The sequence below is a fragment of the Marasmius oreades genome, chromosome 1 (genome assembly GCF_018924745.1).
Source record: "Marasmius oreades isolate 03SP1 chromosome 1, whole genome shotgun sequence".
NCBI classification, from domain to species: domain Eukaryota; kingdom Fungi; phylum Basidiomycota; class Agaricomycetes; order Agaricales; family Marasmiaceae; genus Marasmius; species Marasmius oreades.
This window is the reverse complement of record NC_057323.1, coordinates 5,898,666-5,918,398: the sequence shown is the minus strand read 5'-3', so window position 1 is coordinate 5,918,398 and position 19,733 is coordinate 5,898,666. Positions and strand designations below refer to the sequence as shown.

The 19,733-nt window shown below is 46.2% G+C and overlaps 5 protein-coding genes across 5 annotated transcripts; 1 reads left to right on the top strand and 4 right to left on the bottom strand.

Moving 5' to 3' along the window:
• Positions 1-752: 752 nt before the first annotated feature.
• Positions 753-2,711, bottom strand: E1B28_002053 (uncharacterized protein). Its single transcript, XM_043148036.1, has 11 exons — positions 2,480-2,711; positions 2,349-2,423; positions 2,161-2,289; positions 2,054-2,104; positions 1,949-1,999; positions 1,806-1,895; positions 1,585-1,748; positions 1,354-1,527; positions 1,120-1,292; positions 1,018-1,058; positions 753-961 (listed from the first exon to the last, which is right to left on the bottom strand). Exons 1-11 carry the CDS (start codon positions 2,687-2,689, stop codon positions 899-901), a joined length of 1,221 nt encoding a protein of 406 aa, XP_043016750.1. The 5' UTR covers positions 2,690-2,711; the 3' UTR covers positions 753-898.
• Positions 2,712-4,064: 1,353 nt separating this feature from the next.
• E1B28_002052 (uncharacterized protein) lies at positions 4,065-6,206 on the bottom strand. Its single transcript, XM_043148035.1, has 13 exons — positions 6,083-6,206; positions 5,886-6,018; positions 5,761-5,813; positions 5,695-5,709; positions 5,599-5,637; positions 5,497-5,539; positions 5,407-5,439; positions 5,171-5,209; positions 4,958-5,116; positions 4,834-4,906; positions 4,634-4,780; positions 4,519-4,567; positions 4,065-4,458 (listed from the first exon to the last, which is right to left on the bottom strand). Exons 2-13 carry the CDS (start codon positions 5,962-5,964, stop codon positions 4,249-4,251), a joined length of 939 nt encoding a protein of 312 aa, XP_043016749.1. The 5' UTR covers positions 5,965-6,018; positions 6,083-6,206; the 3' UTR covers positions 4,065-4,248.
• Positions 6,207-10,575: 4,369 nt separating this feature from the next.
• Positions 10,576-13,359, top strand: E1B28_002051 (uncharacterized protein). Its single transcript, XM_043148034.1, has 4 exons — positions 10,576-11,387; positions 11,452-12,377; positions 12,446-12,919; positions 12,991-13,359. Exons 1-4 carry the CDS (start codon positions 10,694-10,696, stop codon positions 13,150-13,152), a joined length of 2,256 nt encoding a protein of 751 aa, XP_043016748.1. The 5' UTR covers positions 10,576-10,693; the 3' UTR covers positions 13,153-13,359.
• An 812-nt stretch (positions 13,360-14,171) lies between these two features.
• On the bottom strand, positions 14,172-14,586 carry E1B28_002050 (uncharacterized protein; the record flags this gene model as incomplete). Its single annotated transcript, XM_043148033.1, has 2 exons — positions 14,172-14,237; positions 14,302-14,586. The coding sequence occupies 2 exons, from the start codon at positions 14,584-14,586 to the stop codon at positions 14,172-14,174; spliced, it is 351 nt and encodes a 116-aa protein (XP_043016747.1).
• A 2,113-nt stretch (positions 14,587-16,699) lies between these two features.
• E1B28_002049 (uncharacterized protein) lies at positions 16,700-19,520 on the bottom strand (the record flags this gene model as incomplete). The annotated part of the gene is made up of 6 exons (XM_043148032.1): positions 16,700-18,886; positions 18,936-19,058; positions 19,114-19,188; positions 19,252-19,320; positions 19,376-19,441; positions 19,497-19,520. The coding sequence occupies 6 exons, from the start codon at positions 19,518-19,520 to the stop codon at positions 16,700-16,702; spliced, it is 2,544 nt and encodes an 847-aa protein (XP_043016746.1).
• Positions 19,521-19,733: the final 213 nt, after the last annotated feature.

The following is a 19,733-nucleotide window of genomic DNA, read 5'->3' as shown; positions in this document are numbered from 1 at the left end:
GCAGCCCTTCTGTCCTTAATACCCACCACCTCCTCTCCTTTCCTCGTCGATTTGAGGTCCTCTTTCACTACGTTTGAAGGCACCTCTATTCTAGAGAAACCTTTTTGGGCGTCGGCGCTGCCGTCTTTTCTGGGCACTACGGCTCGTTATCAACCCTTCATTCGAGGTGCTTAGATGACCTCGTGGTCCTCAAACAGCAGGTCAAACGAAACGGTGCGTACGATCCTTCAATAGTCGTCTACGCATGCTCATGGCTCAATTCGCTCGCTATTTACTCTATTTCTTACAAACCACTGGCTTGTACCTCTGTGGGATCAAAAGGTGAGGCCAACGCCCTTTGTATGTCGGAGTTGACACCTAATATCTCATGTTTCTGTATCCGTACGCACTAGTTTGACTCGAAGGAACATGTTTGCTCCTAGTAACGTCTCTGGTTTTGTGCGGTCTCCGTATCCACGTAGAGCGCACGCTCATATACAAATGGGACGACTTCGGATAGCTGTGGCTAGGAATAAATGAGATATGGAGCCTCTCTTTAGAAGGAGTGTACATAACTAAATCGATTTTAAGGAATGTCGAGATCGTAGGAATTAATTTATATAATAGGGAATTATCGTCAACTATCCGGAAACGGTACTCCACCTTCGCCAGTTACCGTGTTCACCTAAACACGAACCGCACGTTCTCGAGCACACGCCTAATATACACAGAGAGATGGATTCCGTTGAGCAGCCCACTATGTACAGTGAAGGTCCGGTAACGAAATGTCCACATTAGAGGATCGGGAGAGGGTGTCGATAGTCGGTGAACTCGGTTTTCAAACGAATGAAGGTCTACTCCATTGCCCGACATTTTCTATACGGAAGGTGTGGCAAAAATGCATGAGGATAGATATGGTCTACTCCTTTTTCTCTCTTCCTTTTCGTGCATCTAGTGACCACGGTCCACTGATAGGACATCCCTTTGAATATATCAATCCACTGGGCCCATATCGTAATTCGTAGAGGACAACTTTACCTGCATTTGAGCAGCAGCGGCCATGACTTCCTCATGTCCCTCTTGAAAGAATCCACGAAAATTTAGAGAATATCCGCTAACGTCGAAAGAGGGAAAGCTCACCGTTCTCCCAACGTACAGGTCCCAGCTCTTCCAATCGATAACCTTCGCTTCTCCACCTCTTTCCTGGGATTTTGTCCGGATTCTTGAGACCAAGAGCGAGCAAAAGTCGCTGTAACTTCACTGCGAAGTATCCCGTTGGCTCAGGGAAGTAATACGGCCCGGACCGACGCGGACTAGAGTTTTGAGCGTGTCAGTCATTGGAATATGGAACGGAGAGAAGTTGAGAAGCCGTACTAGACCGCGTGCATTCGCGGGATTTCATCAGCACTGGGGCAGATGGGGTTCATGTTCATTTGGACCCAAAGCGCGGGCTTGAATCGAGGTAGACAAAGATAGTGAACAATCCATGCTCGGATATGGAATAGAGCGTATATGGTTGAAGAAATTGCACGGTTTGGCGCCGGAAGTCTGGGGTAAAGTAAAGTGTAAGAGCGGGGATCATAGGATTGTTTTGACTTTTCGCACCCCATGGCATAACGTGTTCTCTCGTCCAATAGAGTAAGAAAGACATTATACGCCAGACTTTTCAATCCAGGGAATGACGGGACCCTGTTCAGCATATGATTGATAGTGATGCGCGATAGGTTGTACGCGGATTCGGAGGGAATCATGTTCTCTTCCTCGTATGTCTATATGCTCTGTTAGTTTAAGAAATAAAAGGGGATAACAAGGAAACGAAAACGAACGTGAGCCCAGTTCTCCATCTCTTCATAGGAAGACCAAATGTTTTCGATACCCATTCGCCGGCCTGCGTCGGTCCACAAAATGAATATGGCCTACGGAAGAAATGCGTTAGGGTGATGAAGGTTATGGAATAAAGACCATTTACCTTTTTTTCGAGTGAGGTATGAGGCCGCCAGTTGAAACGGGCTGTCCATCTCTAAAATGTAACTGTTGGAGAAGAAAAGCGGCGATGGCTCTCTGAAATACGCACCACGGGTTCCAACATGAACAATGCCAGATTATATAGTAGGTCTTCGTTTCTCTAAAGGATAGATTTTGTAGCGACAGAGTATACCAACATATCACGACAAGACGTACGATTGGGTATTTTTCGTGGATATAGTTGATACGAGCGAGAGCAATCGCCGCTCGTGGATCAGAACGGTCGTCAGTGCTTGAGCACGGGGGTGAGGGATTCGAGATGAAGGTAGCAATTAACGTGGCAGTCTAGGGAATGCGAGATCGACCAGGCAGACTACTTGGAACACTGGGAGCTTGACACCTACATCTGCGAGACGTTTATTCAATTGGACCTCGTCTGTCATTTCCCCGCTTTTCAGTAACAACGTTGCAATAGTCGGCTTGACAATGAACCGTCAGTACGCGTTCAGAGTATACCAGAGTCACTGTTTCTCACCACTCCATAAATCTTGAACAATGTGACTTGTGTTCCCAATACCATGTCGTAGAATAACGAATCATATACGATTTCCTGAACTTTTTGAGGGGTTATCGCGTCGAGGTTGAGGTCAGCATATTTTCGTGAAGTCCTATTGACACGCCGGTATCGAAGAATGCGAACGATGAGGAGGTATATCGCGAGGCAGCAAACGGGTAAGGAAACCATGTTTTACCATACGGTGACATGGTGGTTGGACATGAGGGGGAACGGAGGTATTGAAGTTTCTGAATAACCAATATTTTCTCTCACGCCTAGCCAACATCCACCCACACCAGTATTATTATTATTATTATTATTAGGAAATTAAATCCTTCATTGGACCCCGTAGGATGCCGAAGGACCCGACGTACATGTACGGTGTGCCTAACATTATGTACGTCGGCGTATATCGGGTGTGGCCGTTCCGGAAACCATTAGGGTATGCCCCGTGTATACGCCGCAGTCAGCCCATTTAACACATACGTTGGTCGGTATCACGGGGCGAACACTAACAAAAACCTCATGGCAACTCACCCGAAACACGTCCGAAACCAAAAGCAAGCAAGTCGAACTAGCGCTGGCACTTCGTTACTAAATAAACCTCATTTGTAGTCACCCATAGTGTTTCTGTCTGCTTTCTGAAGCATACGGTCATTTGTGTCTATGAACTATATAGAATCTCGTCCCGATCATCCTCATCGGGGATGTAAAACGTATCCTCCATATCGTGTTGTAAGATGTGTGGCACCCTTGTGTTGTATCCATTGCTCGAAGATAACGTCTTCTCTTCAAATGTCGCCAGCACATGGTAAGCCAGACTTGCCAATATTGAGCGTAGTTTTGGATGATCCAAGCATTCATTGATCACCGCAATATAGTCATTGTTGTATAGTGCGTTGAAAATTGATGGTTTTATTCCCACCACGATACCGAAGAACATGTTCCTTCTACCTGTGATTGTTGGTGTTGCCAAACACTTGAACATCGCATGGATTTCGTCTTCTACATGTGATTTGCAGAGTCGGCACACCCTCTGTTCTTTTGGGACTCTTTTAGCACCCCAACGAAGGGTCTCAACGGCGAGGCGATGGGTTGACGTGATTAGGCGTGTGAGTGTACATAATACAATTCACATTGTTCTTCTTCGTCATGTAGGCTCTGGTGCGAAAAATGCTGACAGGCCCGAGAAAAAACCGAGGACAAACTCCCTTTAGAACACAATCCGTGTCTGTGAGCGCCTTTGGATACTTTTGTGAGAGTGAAACGAGAAAAAAGGCTGGAGAAGGCGGTGAGGTGAGCGTGCGATGAAGAGAAAGAATGAGCGACGCGGTGGTCAAAGCATTGCTTACTCAGTTGCTATCTTATCTACTGATAAGATTTTTGTGCCTCAGCCGTTATCGCTGTCAACGTCGTTTCCCGTCAAATCTTAGAAGATTGATAAAGTGACTTACACACTAACAGTTACATACGATAATAAAGTAGGCGCGTTGTGCAACGTACATCGAACATTCGGGTAGAAGGATTTAAATTCCTAATAATAATAATACTACTTTCGAACCTTCAGGGCATATCTGGCGTCGACAGCGACCATCCAGCGTTTATTAGATGAAAACAGAAACAGAACTGGTGATTGTCCGGTACACTGCGGCCTTCCTGGCACCTCAACGATCAACGAACATCGGGAGCAAGGTAAGCGAAAAACGATTCATTCCTCGATGCAACATCCACAACAACCTCTAGGTAAATCATGCCCGAGTGGCAATGGTAGTCATGGCCATGATCGTACTCTCCTGTGGACGAGCTGCATGCCAAGTTCCGAGGTTAATTGTCGTGTGGGCGTCGGTTCTGCCTCCAACGTTTACCCTGAGTTCCTGTCGCAGACTGAACATCATACGATTTCCCAGGATGGAGAGCACGACTGTTGTTGCTGGGGTTAAGATAATAGCTAATGAGGGCTAGGGGTAGAGGGTACGCGTCGTGAATATAAACACCTGGAGGGGAAGATTGAAACTCACGTCCTGGTGATTATTTACTACCGCGTTTGCAATAAACATGATGAATACACTGTGAGGTAAAATATCAGCCACTCATTCCGCACCAAGAGCGCCGTCGGGAAGGAAAACCACGTACACTAGCAGATACAACATCGTCTGTCTGGTAACAAGCCGTACAAGCGGGGACTCGGTCATTGCTTGTTTCCTCGTATCTCGGACGTTTCCGTAGAACTGCCAAGCGACAAGAACAAGAGTGGTGGCTTCGTAAACAAGTATCGGGAGCCTGGCAAGCGATTCAGGATCATTGGCATTAACACGTTAGGAACAAACACTAACCAGAAGAGCCACAAATCATGGAACTGAGACAGAACGGTACACCTTGTCAATCCAGGCGCAGGATCACCGGTATCTACAGGAGTATTTTAGCCTCAAAGCTATAACGCTGATGGGGTAGACGTACCTTCTATACGGTTGCCTACAACAACCGTAACGACAGTCCCCGAGAGTATTGAAACGACCAATAACACGAGCAGCGGCCAACGGACCCTTTTCGAGTTCAGGTACAGAGCAGAGACACAATACCAGACAATGCTGTCTGTGAGAATTATTTGGAAGATGCCTACGAGGGGCGATGTTTTAACAAGGAGTTCAGTTAGGAGTGATCGGGACACACAGGTTACGGAGTTGATCCAATACGCGATAGACAATTTACCTAGTATTCAGATGGGATCAGAGGTCTAAGAAAAGCTGCACTGAGAAATAATCAACTCCACTTACAGCTAAAAAGATCGTTAGCCGGGTGAAGATGAGATCACGACGACGGGTGAAGGCGCTCCCTCTCACAACTGCATGTGCGCGTGTGATAAAATCTCATCAGCCCATTGAAAATCAAGGGAACTTGAAGGCAACTTACGGTATAATTTGCGTTTGGACTAACATAAGCTATTTAGTAGGAGAGTTTAGCTCTTGTTCGCAAACTGAAAACCGGCGTGAGCTCACCGACGGTATTCACAACTTGGCCCACAAAAATGAAGTAACGGTTCTGTACGGAGCGGGTGAATTAGCCAATATTCTTCCCATCAGACTCCCGTAGCGAATTACCATGGCAAAGAGTACGGTTGTCCACCCCTTCAGCTGTCGCTAGTTGAAGAGAAATTTTTACGAGGTTGAACGGAGGTCCGAAGCAATGTGACCCACCCATACTAAGTCAATCTGAACCTAGTCAGTATTCGTTCCACAATCATCATTCGAAAAGACGCTCACCTCTCTGGGTAGAGTTAACACATAATCCCATATGAGGATTGTTAGTGAAGCGACTGAGGATGAATTTCGGATGTACCATCATTGAGTTACATCTTCCCACAGCCCCAGATCAGTTGAAAACGTACCTTCAAGATACCCATGCCTCACACTATGCTCAAACTGGTCGACAACGAAACCGGGATCATTGAGGCTCCCTGGAGACATGATAGAGAGTGGGAGAGAGGTCTAGTGCATCATCTGGCCGGTTTCTATAATCTTCTATCTTTTATAAGTTGGCAGATTGTTTGATCACCTTCAGTCGTGTGAAGGTAAAATCCCGTACCCGGTTGCTCAGAGTCCAACATTGAGCCGGAATCATACCAAACCCAGGGATTGCGGGTTTTTCGTGAGTGTCCTATCAAGATGGATAGATGGACCGTGGAGTGGAACTTGATGCTTGCTAGTAGCGGGTGTAAAGAAAGCGGTGCTTGATCATGCAGTAAGTTGGCGGACTTGAGCGGAGATTAAAACAGCACGTGCTCTGCTCACCCCTTTTTTTTTTTTAAGTTTTTTTTAGTGGTACGCACCTCTTAAGATCTTATCTCTCGCTTGTCCCGATATCGACCATTGAACAAAATTTTGCTGACCATGACCGGCAAGAACACAGAAACACCTGCAAAACCCAAAATAATTTCTGTCTACTTTCAAGTTATAAAATTAGTCCACTGTGACTGTCGTAGTTGGAGATGGCGAGGCCTTCCCCGCAACGCCGCAACCGAATTTGTACCTGGCCGCGTGACGGCGCTGCACATGACTGCAAGTTTTTCTCGTACCACGTCCATCGCCGTCGAGCCACTACTCAACCAATTCCGATGGCCATGCTGGCCATTAAGCTTTATTGTTCAATTGAAGGTGGAACGTTTATCACGTCTAGTACAGGTCACGCAACAGAAAATGAATGATCTCTCAGAGGTCTTGTCCCTGTCAATCTCGTCCGCAATCTAGAAGAAAAAGCACGATACTCTCGATGTTAAGGAGGCAGCGCAGAGGTTGATTTCGCGTCGTTCTTTGTGCGTCTCATCTAGTATTTCGTTAATTAAACGGTGCTAAACGTAATCTGGTGAATCCGCTTTTCAGATACCACATGGATCACTCGGCCAAAAACGAAAGAAATCCGACGAGCATACCTCACGTTCGGCTTTTATCTTATCCTATTGGCGAAGACTTTGAGACCGATGGACGCCCTATCTTGATCGCGAATGTTGCCAAAAACAATTCATTTCTGTAATGACATAGATCGTGCACCTTTAGCCTCTGATGTTTTCGCCGCTCATCTTGTCGTGTCACTCCTAGATGAGTAACTCACACTTTGACTCCTCTGAAACCCCGTCTGGGCTTATTTCAGTCGACTCACCACGAACGAACTTCAGGTCGCCCTCCGTCCTGGGAAAGGTAGCGACGCGTGGACTTCAAAGGAAGCGAGAGTTGATGAACCGACTAGGATGGATGAAACAGCAGTGATGCGATATGGAGGTACGTGGTGGAGGTTTTAGCTCAGACCAAGCAATCGGATGAAACTACGCCGCCTTTTTGGAGTGTCATTATTCATACGATTCCGCGTACGTTCTATGACAGCACGCTGAAGCGTGATTGTTATCATGACACTTAGTCCCACCCCTGAGGAATGCCTGCATCCATGGCTCGACATTTGCTACCCGGACCTCCATTCACGCTGCTAGTGAAGCGCAACTTGCATAATTGCGATCGAGGGGAACGGCTGTCATGTATTCTATTAGTTCCTTCACAGATCGATCACTCATACATCATATCCCTTGATTTCTAGATACGTACAATTGAAAGCCGCCAGAACATGATGTCAAACAGCTCGACTTCTAGTTTCTACAACTTCCTGAATCCAACATAAAACTTGGGGGGAAGCAAACATCTCAAGTTCCTCGCCTACAGTAAATACCAAGAATCGGCCCTCGAGCCATCCTCAACCGAATACCAGGCCCTTCCCTTCCAACGTGCGTCACTCAGTTTACACATCCAGTCGATCTGTCAATCCTATTTTTTTCTCCGAGTTAAAAAGATCAACCCGTCGTGCGGAGCGCTCAATTGAATTGAACTCTTGGCTATGCCACTGAGACTAATCTGTTGGTTTCGACTTGTGATGATCAGTCGTGTCGTGAAAGAAACGAAGAAAGGCGAGGTTTCCTGTTATTCTGAGTCTTTACGTATCATGGTTTACGACGTTCGTGAGTTATTTCTGCCATTATTCGTATGAAGCGGAAACGATAACGCTCGCTCGTAACTCAGTTGAACATGACACCTGGAAGCCACTTACACACCGTACGTACAGAACCAACTCCCCGTGCTGTCCGCTGTCGCTCTTTCGCGGGTACAGATACCTTCGGAAACCGACCAATCAAAGTCTGTTCTCAAATATCATGCTGACGATTGACAAACACGAACTCAAACCACCCTTGTCATTCAAACATATCAAGGCGCGATGGCTTGGGTATTCATGCCTTTCTTACCTTAGGGGTATACGCTGTGGTTCGCCGACAAGACCGGTGTCTTTCCGATAATCGTTCGGCGTTTTTGAGACCAATGTACACAACATCAACGAACTGGATGCTTATCTCTTGGGATTGGGTTGTGCTTTCCTTTGACGCTTCTACTAATTAATCTATCACTCCAAGTGACTGCGAATTTGGGTTGAGCTCGGCGGTGTCCTTGCGGCAACCTTCAAACGAGAAGCGATTTCGCCTTTTTTTCAGTCACCTTAAATGGTACAATGCCGATCCTATAGTACCGAAATCGTAACTTCCCTCTGAACACTCCTTGTCGCGCTCCGTTAGTCAACGACCGTTTCAATATCCTTTTGACGGGTCAGCTTGACTACTCCCACTTCTTCCAGTGTCACTGTCAAAAAACGAGCTTCACCGAGTCTCGGCTAGTTTATACTTCGTTGAGAGAACCTTTCTTTCAGACGGTCGAGGTTACGCCGCTGCTCAGAGCAGATGGACCGAAATCTGGGGTCGGTTGCAGTGCGAGTGTGTTACATTTATTGGCCTTTTATTGTTTGACTGTTTGACAGTTGTATGACATCCCCAGCCCAGCCTGAATATTTCTGAAGGATCATAAATCGTGACAGACCTTCCTTCAATCTAGACATTGCAAGTAACAATGTCCAACAAGTTTAGGAGTTAGGGGGAAACAATTCGTAAAATTAAATTCAAATATCTGTGCTTGGTTGAATTTCTTCACTTTGACATTCAAATCCCTGGGTTAAGCTCCCTGAAGTCCGCTTATTTCGCTCGATCAACACACCACACTGTGTGATGGTATGGTGGTGGTCAGTGAGGTTTTGGAGTTTCTTCCAAGAATATCTATAGTATTATTCCACCATCCATGCATTTTCCAACAGCAAGCAACAGGTTTGAAGTTGCGGACAGAACGGAATTGAAGGTTCCAAGAACATCAGGCCATTGGGTAAACATTCATATATGATAAATATGATGAAGAAGCAAAAACATGAAGTATTCAGAAATGGCCCTGAATAACTCGGAGTTGTTATTTAAATAAGATAATTTAATTTTGATATTCAAGATAGAACAAGGTCTCAAACTCTGAACCGGGGCCCTTAATGTTCATGTTCAACAGTCCAAACTTCAACTTGAAGTGTGTGTCTACTAATACCGTTAATACCAAGTTAGTGCCCACTCAAAAAAAATAAAAAATAAATTTACCTTGGTCAACATTTCCATCCACCTGTCATGGTGAGTCCAAATCTATCTTTTAAGAATTACTGTATAGCTATATCATGATATTTTCTTAATTATTTGGTTGGCTCGGACGTGTTTTAGGTGGATGAAACGACTCCCTTGGAGCTTGGATGCCTTTTTTACCATTCCCTGGCAAAGATAATACATGTCCGTACCGAGCGACGGGACTATTACTTCAGCATTCCTGGGCTTGTTCCAGACTTCCAAGAACTACTGAATGCACGCGGGGTCTAGGCTTCCTCGAATTTTGTGACTCGTCCTTTGATGGGAACAAGTCCCCGCCGAGCGGGAAGATGTTTATTTCTGTAGTTAATTGATTCTCCGAGTCGAGAGTCTGTTTCTTCTAGACTTGTGTCCTGGACCCGCCGATGGTTGTTCAAGCTTTCTTTTTTTCCACACCTTCATCACATCACTCCCACTCCGCTTATGATCATAAGAAAAGAAGGCCGCGGAGACATCAACTTAATGTGGAATGTTTGTTGACTGATTGCAGAAATTCACACCGTTTCCGCCATAGTTATTTACGATACCCGTTCTGCTGTGCACTTACGAACTCAGAACCCTCGATTTTGATATGTTCGTGGAGCTGTTGGAATGAAGCACGGAGGCGGCTTAGTTCTGACGTCGACTCTTGGTTTACATGCTTACTGTGAGCTTGTCAGACTGGAACCTATTCACTGGCAGCACCTAGAGCGTTCGGAAATTTTGATTACTGATCTTATTACTTGCTTACTGTAGGTTGAGCGGGGATAGGCTAGGTAATCGATCAGAGGTCCTTCAAGGCAATGAACGCAAGCATAAGACTGGACAAGAAACGAGATGGTCAAAACTAAGTATTAATCCCGTACAGGGTGTGCCACCAATGAAACGAGTATTACAACATGGGAGTGCATCGGAAACCAGGGGAAACGGAGATTTCGTCCGATTGATTTCACACACATAATTTTGATCGGCGTTTGTCGAAATCTCCAAAACAGGCACACTTTCCCGCTGTTTTGATGGAGAAAATTTTGATCCCCGTCAGGTCTGAAAAAGGGAATTTGTCATGGGCTCCTTCTTTCTTACTTTTTTCACGTAACCTCGCCCAAAATCGAGCTGCGCTCTTGATTTCATTTATATCGCTATGTCTTCAAGGCTTCACTCCTCTTTTCTTCCTTCTTATTATGGATTTACTGTGCTGTCACCGTCGTCGTCGTCATCGTCCCCACCTAACGACCTTGCCCAACGAACTGCTCAATGAGATCGCCTTTTATGTCGCTTGTGACACTCTCGTCGGCCTTCCCGTTTCTCTCTTACCCCTTTTATTGACCTGCAAGAGGGTCTACGATGCCTTGAGGGAAGACCAGGCGATTTGGAGAAGAATCTTCCAGTTCAAGTTCAGCTGGAGTTCGGTGGAAAGGAGAGAAGGTGCTGGTAGTTATGGACGGAAGAGGAGGCCGATAGACAATGAAGATTATCGTTTTCAGCTCCAGCTAAACGTTCGAACATTGAAGGATATCCGGACGAGGGTTGGGTCCTTGCGCTCTGCATTGTCTTCGTCGCCTGCCCGTGGTTTGGAGAACGGCAGTCGTAGTGACGATGGCAACGAGGAACAAGCGATTGCAGATCCCATTTCTGACCCCTCCCACGTTGAATTCGATGAATCACAGAGCGTTGAAGAGATCATGTGGGTTTTATGGGTGATGTGCCTCCAGGACGACGGCTGCAATCGCGTCCAGATGGATGGAGTTGGCGTTTATGAATGGGTTGAGTTTTTTGTTCGCAGAAAGCTCTACGACGGTGCAATTGAAGGTTGGCCTCGAGACAATGCTGTGAATAGCTGTGCGCTGCATGTACTGTGGTATCTCACTACTAAAGGTGAGGATTTCTTTTCCTTCCTCTCCTGTCCCTTTTTTACTATCATTTCCTCATTACTATTCAGAACGCCTATTCTCAGAATCTGACCATGACCGGGAGTCCCTAGTCCGAATCATCCTTCCCTTCGTCACGATCCCATTCCGCTATTCATCATCATTCGCCCCTCCGAACCACTTCCACCTACCGCCTGGTAATGTCCACTGTCGAACGACATCAATCCCCGCCGCTCACGAACCCTACCCACTCTACCTCTCCCCCGACCAACGTGTATGGAAACACGTATTCTACAACCGTCGAGTACCACTAACCATCCCTCTCATCACCGACGCTGCCAAACTCCTCTACGCAGCGCGTCGTGAGTTATGGAGGATCCCCTTGATGCCCGAGTTTGCGAGGACCAGAACCGAGTATAATCTGCGTACGCCGGTTCAGGGAGGCGGATGGCGGCCCGCCCAACCTACACAAGAAGACTTTGAAGAGCTGAATGAGAGTCTTTTGGGTGGTGGCGCTCTGCATCGGGTGGCTCCAGGTTCAGGTTCAGGTACTGGACAGAATTCCTGTGGAAGATTAGGGGCAAAGGGCCGTGGAGGCGGAACAGCGTTGACTTCGCTTCCTAACGTGATATACTCCCCACACATCTCAATATCTGACATTGGCTATTCGGCCCGCCACGTCAAGCATATTATCCAGGTCGACGAGTCGGGGTGTGCGAGTCGAAGATGGGATAAGGATTGGTGGAGGTTAAGAAAGTGCTTGAACTGTTTTGAAGATGGTTCTTCGTTCCTTTTTGACGATGCTGACGATGATGGCGAGTGGTCGGATGATACATGTGTGGATAGCCATGGCGATGTGGATATCGACGTGGACCATGCGCAGGAGAATCTACATTCGGAAGGAGGGATGGATGTCAGAGAGATACCATCGCCACTTGGGAAAGCCCAAGTCTATACGCCAGGAGAGATGACCGGTTTATGGGTTGGGAAGATCTTCGTGAGTGTCCTTTGTCCCTCGATTCTTCACCTTTTCGCTTTTACTTCTCTTACGCTCCGTTCTACCAGATACCCTCGCAACCGCAATTCGAATCCCTCATCCACGCCTCCCTGTTCCAACCTGGCCGGTCCCCTAGACTACCGGACAACTTCAGCGAAAACACGTTCGGCTTTCTCGCTTCATTACCCGTGTATATGAGATTGCGAGAACACCGCCGTATCTCAACGACCACACACCGGTCAGCCCCGGTTCCAGGAGGCTCGATGTTGAATGCGTGGCTCCCCGATAGCATGGAGTATAATGAAGACAAGGGCAATGGAAAAGTTGAGCTGTCGTTTAGCGGTGCTCGGAGGGCGTTCTATGAGACCCTACGCCGTGGAGCTGAGAACGTAGACGACGGTTGGGAAGGGGATGAACATGATGGTGATATCATCATCACTGGGGAGACGGATCCGAGGCATGGTGAGGCGTGGCAACACTATCGGTTCTATGGGAGGATTCGAAAGTGGGATGGATGTGTTGCTATAATGAGAGTTCCTGTTGTAGGTGTTCGCTTTTCTTTTCGTTTGCTCTAGTGAATTTCTATCTCACGGTTCTTCTCTTACTCTCTCAGGAAGACACGCAAACCGAGAGTTCGCAAAAAGGCAGGATCCTCTTCTACGGTACGTTGGTTGGTGGTGGAAAGAATTTTGTCGGGAACTGGAGGGTGACTGATGCAGATGAAAGTTCTCCCGCCTACGAGGGAGCTTTTAGCTTGGGAAAGCACGAAGAGTAGACTAGAGAAGGGCGTGCAAGGTACAGTCATCGTTGGGCGGCCTGATTGGGTAATTCTTCCTTGTCTACGTATACCATGCGTAACCTAGCCCACTGTTGTCTTGTTCTCTTGTTTTCCTGATCTATGTAGTCCTAGTAGTACCGAGCAACTGTTTTGTGGATGTACTATATAGTGGTGTTTTATAACTTGATGAAACCACCCTTGCGATGTGTTTTGGCCGACCTCTCCCGATTCCAACGGCAAACAACTCCGTACATATATGGCAAGCCACTGCGCCCGAGCAGTACTCGGTAATGGAGTTATTATTATTAGCAATTTAAACAGTAATCCACGCTGATGGCGCTTCAAGTTTGTTGTTGTACATGTTTGACCGAGCCACCGCACCAGAACGCACTAAGATGATCAGCATCACGCCGCTACCACTGCCGGCTTGTGTATTGACATCTAGAAGTAGCAGGTGAGAAATTAAAACGAGAAGAATGCTTGTAAATGACCATAGTAACCCTAATCACATCGGGGTTCGGGGTGAACTACGCATGGATCCTCAATTTGGGTGACGATCGGAAGGCCTGGTAGCAAGCTGGTAGGTTGGATTACGGAAAATTGGAGTGATGGAGAACGGATGAGGTGGGACAACGTATACGGACGTGGCGCTTTTTCCAAGGGGGAGAATAAGGTTTGTTTGTTTGGTCGGTAGTTCAGGTTGTTGGGTCCAATAAAGTAGTATGGACGCGACCTTTCTAGTTCACTCCCTGACTGACGACTGTTATACTTTCTCCTATATTAGAATCGAAAATCCAAACGATTGTTTACAGTAGTCCCGATTTTATATCAAAGCACGAGCCCTATAAACGCATGTATGACATCGGAAATTATAAGTTCGATCACTCAGGCGGCATGTTACAACGATCCCATCCATCATACCGAGAGGCCATCTTATCCGTCATGGTCATCCCTGTATAATTACAAGGACGGAAAAGATATCATCAGATTGATGTAATATAGATTAAACAACATACCTAAGTCATACGATACTCTGTCACTTGATCGGAACCGACTATCTCAACAGCCTCTTGAGGCCAACTCTACACGAAAGCCGTAACCATTCAGCGGTATTGCGATCTAGACGGACAAAAAACTGAAACTTACCCAAAAGGGTTGTTCTGCGCAACATGACATCTGGTCGCTTGCTCCGCGCATGAATCGTTTTGGATGACCATGCAAGGACCGCAAGTGGAGCAGGACTGTATCCCGATTCTCGTCTGAAACCTTGTCATCGTGATAAGTGCGTTCCTCCTCATCCAAGGCTGACAATAAAAGGGAAATCAAAGACGGGTCATGACCACAGGACATGTCGAGTTGTGTGCGTTCAAAGGTACAATCAAGGGAAGCGATCCAGGAATCCGAAGATCCCACAGCACGACGTGTAGGCATCGAATTGATCCTGATCATTGAAGAATATGACATTATGATAACAAGGGTCAGAAGACGACAAGGAAACAAGCGCGATAGTTGGTTTCGAGCTACCAGTCCCCGGCTTCGTATTCCCAAGCCCATCTTCTGCCCCAAACTGAACCTAGAATTCGTATCAGTTATGCCAGTGACATCTGTTTGTGTATCCTTCAGGGACAGTGCTACACATTCTTCAAAGTCATATCAGGCAAAAGGGAAGCCCAGCGCAGGTTGGAGATCATAAAGCTTTTACGGAGGAATTGGTTGAGACACGAGACAATGAAAAGGAATATAAGGCTGGCGTACTTTCGAACGGCTCTCCTGGTGGTAATCATGAACTGAAGTTACGCGTATGCTACATCAACCTTGCCGACATTCCTCCACTTGTCGAAGCTTAATCATGGGCTAAAAGGCGGGTAGGGTCAGTTTAGAGAAAATGACAATGCCAGAGTATGTTAGGACACTTGGATCCCGCCATATGCCCTAAAATGAATGAGGTTTTCAAACGATTCACAGAGCATCCTAAAGCGAAACACGAGCTGTTCTGTGCTTGAGAAACAAGGAAGCGATGAAGCTCTACCAACTCCCGTAAAAACTTCGGTATCTTGGACCAGATATATGATTTATAAATGTGCGATTGTCATTATTCTACCCTAATGAGGGACATCGGTAAGAGAGCAATCGGATGGAGAGGTTCAATATACTCACCTTCGACGAGTCATCGCATTTTGCCTTTGTTCTGCATTTTGCAAAGATTTTAGCCAATAATCCTCAGTCCTTTTTGTTTATGATGACTTTGAGCTTGAGTGTGAATGGTTGCTATCCATTTTTTATGACAGGATGGGCGGTGGTCCAGAACGAAGAGCGAAAAAAAAAAGTTGCACGTGCCCGTGGGCCGCGGCCCGCCCGTTACAATCTCGCCTTCTTCTTCCTCTTCGCCCCCACTACCGAACGACTGCTGTCCTCGCAACCTTTACGAAGCTCACCCTTTCTACCAATGACTCGAATCGGAGATGAAAATGGAGGATGAGATCACGTCGATCAATTCGGATGGATAATACTCTTCCTCGAAAGTCGAACCGCCATTAAATCGGTCTCCGGAGGCAATAAATTGTCCAGCTCAACAATTCCAGTCTTCTACTGAAGGGATTATCATAGTTATTTTGTGAGGGGAGCCTGTGCGTAGTGAATGGAGGAGGGGGCCCGGATGAAGTCGAGAACCAACATTCAAGTCAAATACTGGCAGGTCAATTGACTACTGAAGTATTTTACTTTTGCCAACTGTAACCTTTCCCCCTTTTGAACTGTACGTTCCTCCAGCACACAACGACGCTCTTGCAACTACGAAGATTTGACAACCTCCCCTTCTGGCATGCTATTTTCCCACTAGCGACTCCGAGGTCAGCAGTCGCAATCGTTTCTACCATTCATTCCGCCGGCTGACCCGTATAATCTACTCTGAGCAGCTATTCGGAACAGAAGAACGGAAAAAATCTGAATCTATTTTGCACAAATCCCTGACAACTCGTGGTTGGCGCAAAGTGTCACCACTTCACTTCAAGTTCTTTCGGGCCATTGCAAGGCTCCTCCGCACTCGAGAGATTCGGTTCCACAAGAAGAAAGTGATTACCTTCGTTTCTTGAGCTGTGACTCAGCTATTAGCGAGCCCTTCAATGAACACGGTGATTCGGGTTATTTCATTTCGTAGGACGATGTGACTGATCAATTCATACAGGTCTTTCGACAACGAAAAGCCATGCATCTGCCTATAGATCGTCCTGCCCATAGTCGATTCATACATTTGACCGTCAATATGGGCAGCTCGCGTTTAGGGCACGTACCCCCGAACTCTGGCAAATCGTGCTATACTGTTCAGTTTCGTTCATGCCTCCAGTAATGCATTTGCGAATGATTGAACATCATAAAAAAAAAGATATCCTTAGTACTGTCCATTGTCCAATGACCTCTAGACCAGAAAATTGAACGTTCTTTCAAATCAAACCTGATCCCCCGACATTTCCTTCCCCATCGATCAGGATACTCTCCCTCTCTATTTCCCGTTTCCGAAATCCCCAAGTTAATATCTTCATCTTTATCATTCGGCTGATGGATTCCAACTTCCGCTGGGTTCATTTTCGTCTCTGTAACCGCCGCCCAATTCCCGGTCTTTCACCAGTCGAAGCGTTTCTTTCTTTTTCACGCGCCTAAGTTCGTAAGCTTCTCGATTCCGATGTCCCTCTCTTTTACTCCTCCTCGGCATATACCAACCTACGGTCTCTCCAGTTAAGTCGTCAACCTTGGGAATGGGTTTGAAATAACCGGATGGTAGCCGACAGTAAACTCGGATGCGTTCTAGAGCGTCCACCCAGTCTTCGATGGTGCCTGCATCACAATACCAAAGCAAGTAAGGTTCCTTCTCGAGCTTCTCGTTGACAAAAGTCAGGAAGTCAAGATATTGTTGTGACTCGATGATAGCAGACGAGGGCAAGGACAAATGCTGCCAGCCTTTAGTCGGTGAGTTTGGATGAGAACGTGCCCGAACTGGCATTGGGACTGTGCTATCGATGTGGTGTGTCAAGACTCTGACCAGTTCCTTCTTGCGGTGCTCGATTTTCACATAGTCCCAGCTCTGCTTGTAGGAATCTAAAAAAGGCCCGATGAAAGAATTAGATATGCGAGATGAGTCGCCTAAGAGGTTTTCGAGCAGTTCCTGGTGTGGTATCGGAAAATGACCCGGCACCCATCGGAAATAAAGCAGTGGCAGCTGATGAATCCGTCGTAGGCAGCTCATCAAGGCAACCCAATGTTCAGCATAAAAGAAATAATTTGCAATGCCCTCCACTCTGGATAATTTGTTGTTCAAGAAAGTAAAAAAATCAAGACCATGGGAGGATGCGAGGAGTGTGGATTCAAAGTTGTGATCGGATGATTCAAGGAAGGAGAGAACTGTCCTGGCTAATGTGTCCACCAGCTTGCCTTGAGAGTAGATGTCCAATTCATCCCAATGTTGCATATAAAATTCCAAAATTTCTTGACGCCAGGCTGTTGTTTGGCCCATCAGCACGTCCTCTGGATGAAAAAAGGCCCGCATGAATGGGCCATTTATCGGCTCCTTGAGTACACGCTGCCAGAGATCACCTGCTACTGGGACCGACCAATCATAGTTCCAGGTGGTCAACAAGTGTCGGAAGCATAGAATCTGAGAAGTGAGAGCAGAGGCATGTTCCGACACATGATCACCAAATAAGTCACCATCAGGATTAACTCCAACGGCCAAATCGTCAAATGATGTAAATGTGTGCCACCGCTCAAAAACAGCTGGCATAACCAAATGTTTGGGTAATTCTGCCAGTGCATTGATGACATGTGGTTTCATAGATGGTATATCCCGGGTCTCCTGAACAAGCCATCGAAATCCCTTCAGTTCATTCAGGTCAGGACAATGTGAAATCCTTGAGAATCGCTGTACAACATTGAGATCATGTGATGACCAGTTGGAAAGGTTCAAAATATTCTTCCTCACAGTATCATCTAGAGTAAGAGAATGTTCCTTCCAGTCTGGGTTGCATGCAGCCATGACAAAGTATAGAAGCTTTTTGCAACCTGAAAGATGGAACATTGCTGAAAGGAGGTGGAACATGAGCCATGATTGGGGGGATTTGTAGGGGCATATCAAGTTGATTGGTGGCAAGTTGGGTATTCTTTCCGGGATCAATTGGGGGTCATATGCAAGGTTGGGATGAATTTGAAGGACTTGTCGGATTAGGAGCAATCCTGGAAGGATAGCAGTAGTGAGATAGAACAAGATAGCAAATCCAACAATGGCCAGAGCAATTGCAAATGGGATAGGATGTCGGGTCCACAAAAGCTCCAATAAGCCTGCAAAGAAAAGGAAGAGTGCAATTTCCAGCAGAATTGGGAGTGAGGCAAGGATTCCTGGGACATGCCACTGTTCAAAGCTGTGGTGACGTAGCCAGCGAAGAGCCAATGCCTGGCCAGGTCTAGGTGTATTGGTTTGTCGCTGATGCTCACGAAGCCACTGCTTGCAGAGGAGTCCAAACAATGCATCAACCAGAGCAAGTGTTAGGCTGAGGAACCAGAATGTATTGATTCGCACAACTGAGGGAGAGGGAGTAAAATGTGAAGGTGGAGATGGTGGTTGACCATTCATTTGCTGAACAATCTGTTCAAGGAGGGCAACATTCTTATCAGCAGGATCTTCTTCTAACCATTGATATGATTCTACTGCAAATGCTGTAACAACTGCAGAGAATAGGCCTGCCTGTTCTAGATTGAGGAAAGGAATCCAATTATAACATCTGATCACTCACAAAAACCAAAAGTGTATCAATATCCTCCTTATAACCTCTCACTGAGTCATCATCCAGTGTGTCAACTGTCTTTGTGATTGCATCCCAGGACTGTTGTAAAGTGGGTTTCTCAGTTTTTGGATTCTAGGGATAAGTAGTCAATTGAAGGTCAGTCCAAGTATATAGAGTAAGACCTTACCTGTAATTCTGCATTCTTGAGGGTTTGATTTTTCCCAGCTTTATTTATTTGTTGCAGAGCAGGATTCAAAGGAGACTAAGAGAATGATTCAATTAGTGAACATATCTGAGGGGCATTATAGAGGTAATGGCATTTTACCTCTGTCTCTGCAATGATTCTCCTCTTATTTGCATGCAAAAATTCCCTGAAATCACATTCTGATTGAACCTAAGCTAGGTTTAGATAATTCAAGACTGAGATATGAATAATGAGTGGAAAATACCATTGTTTGCTCACTGCTGCTGTCAACATGTTCTATTGAACTTGTTGGCTTCCCAGAGAACAGATTCTAAGAATTGTGAGTGATTGAAGGGTATCCTGTATAACAGAAAAATAAAAGCCACCTTGAGGCTTTCACTTGAGGCCATTTGCTAAGGTCAAGATGCAGTAGATGCTGCAGTTGTTGTATAAGATGGAAGTGGAAACAAAGAAAAGAAACCTTGACTCCTTTCAGCTCATGGCTGTGAAGAGCAAGAATGGTAAAATCTTCCCATGAATAATGTTCCAGTAGTTTTGGGCACTCTTCCATGCTTTGTCAACACTTGAAGTGGTGTGCTCTATCAAGTATTTAAAATTCCCAT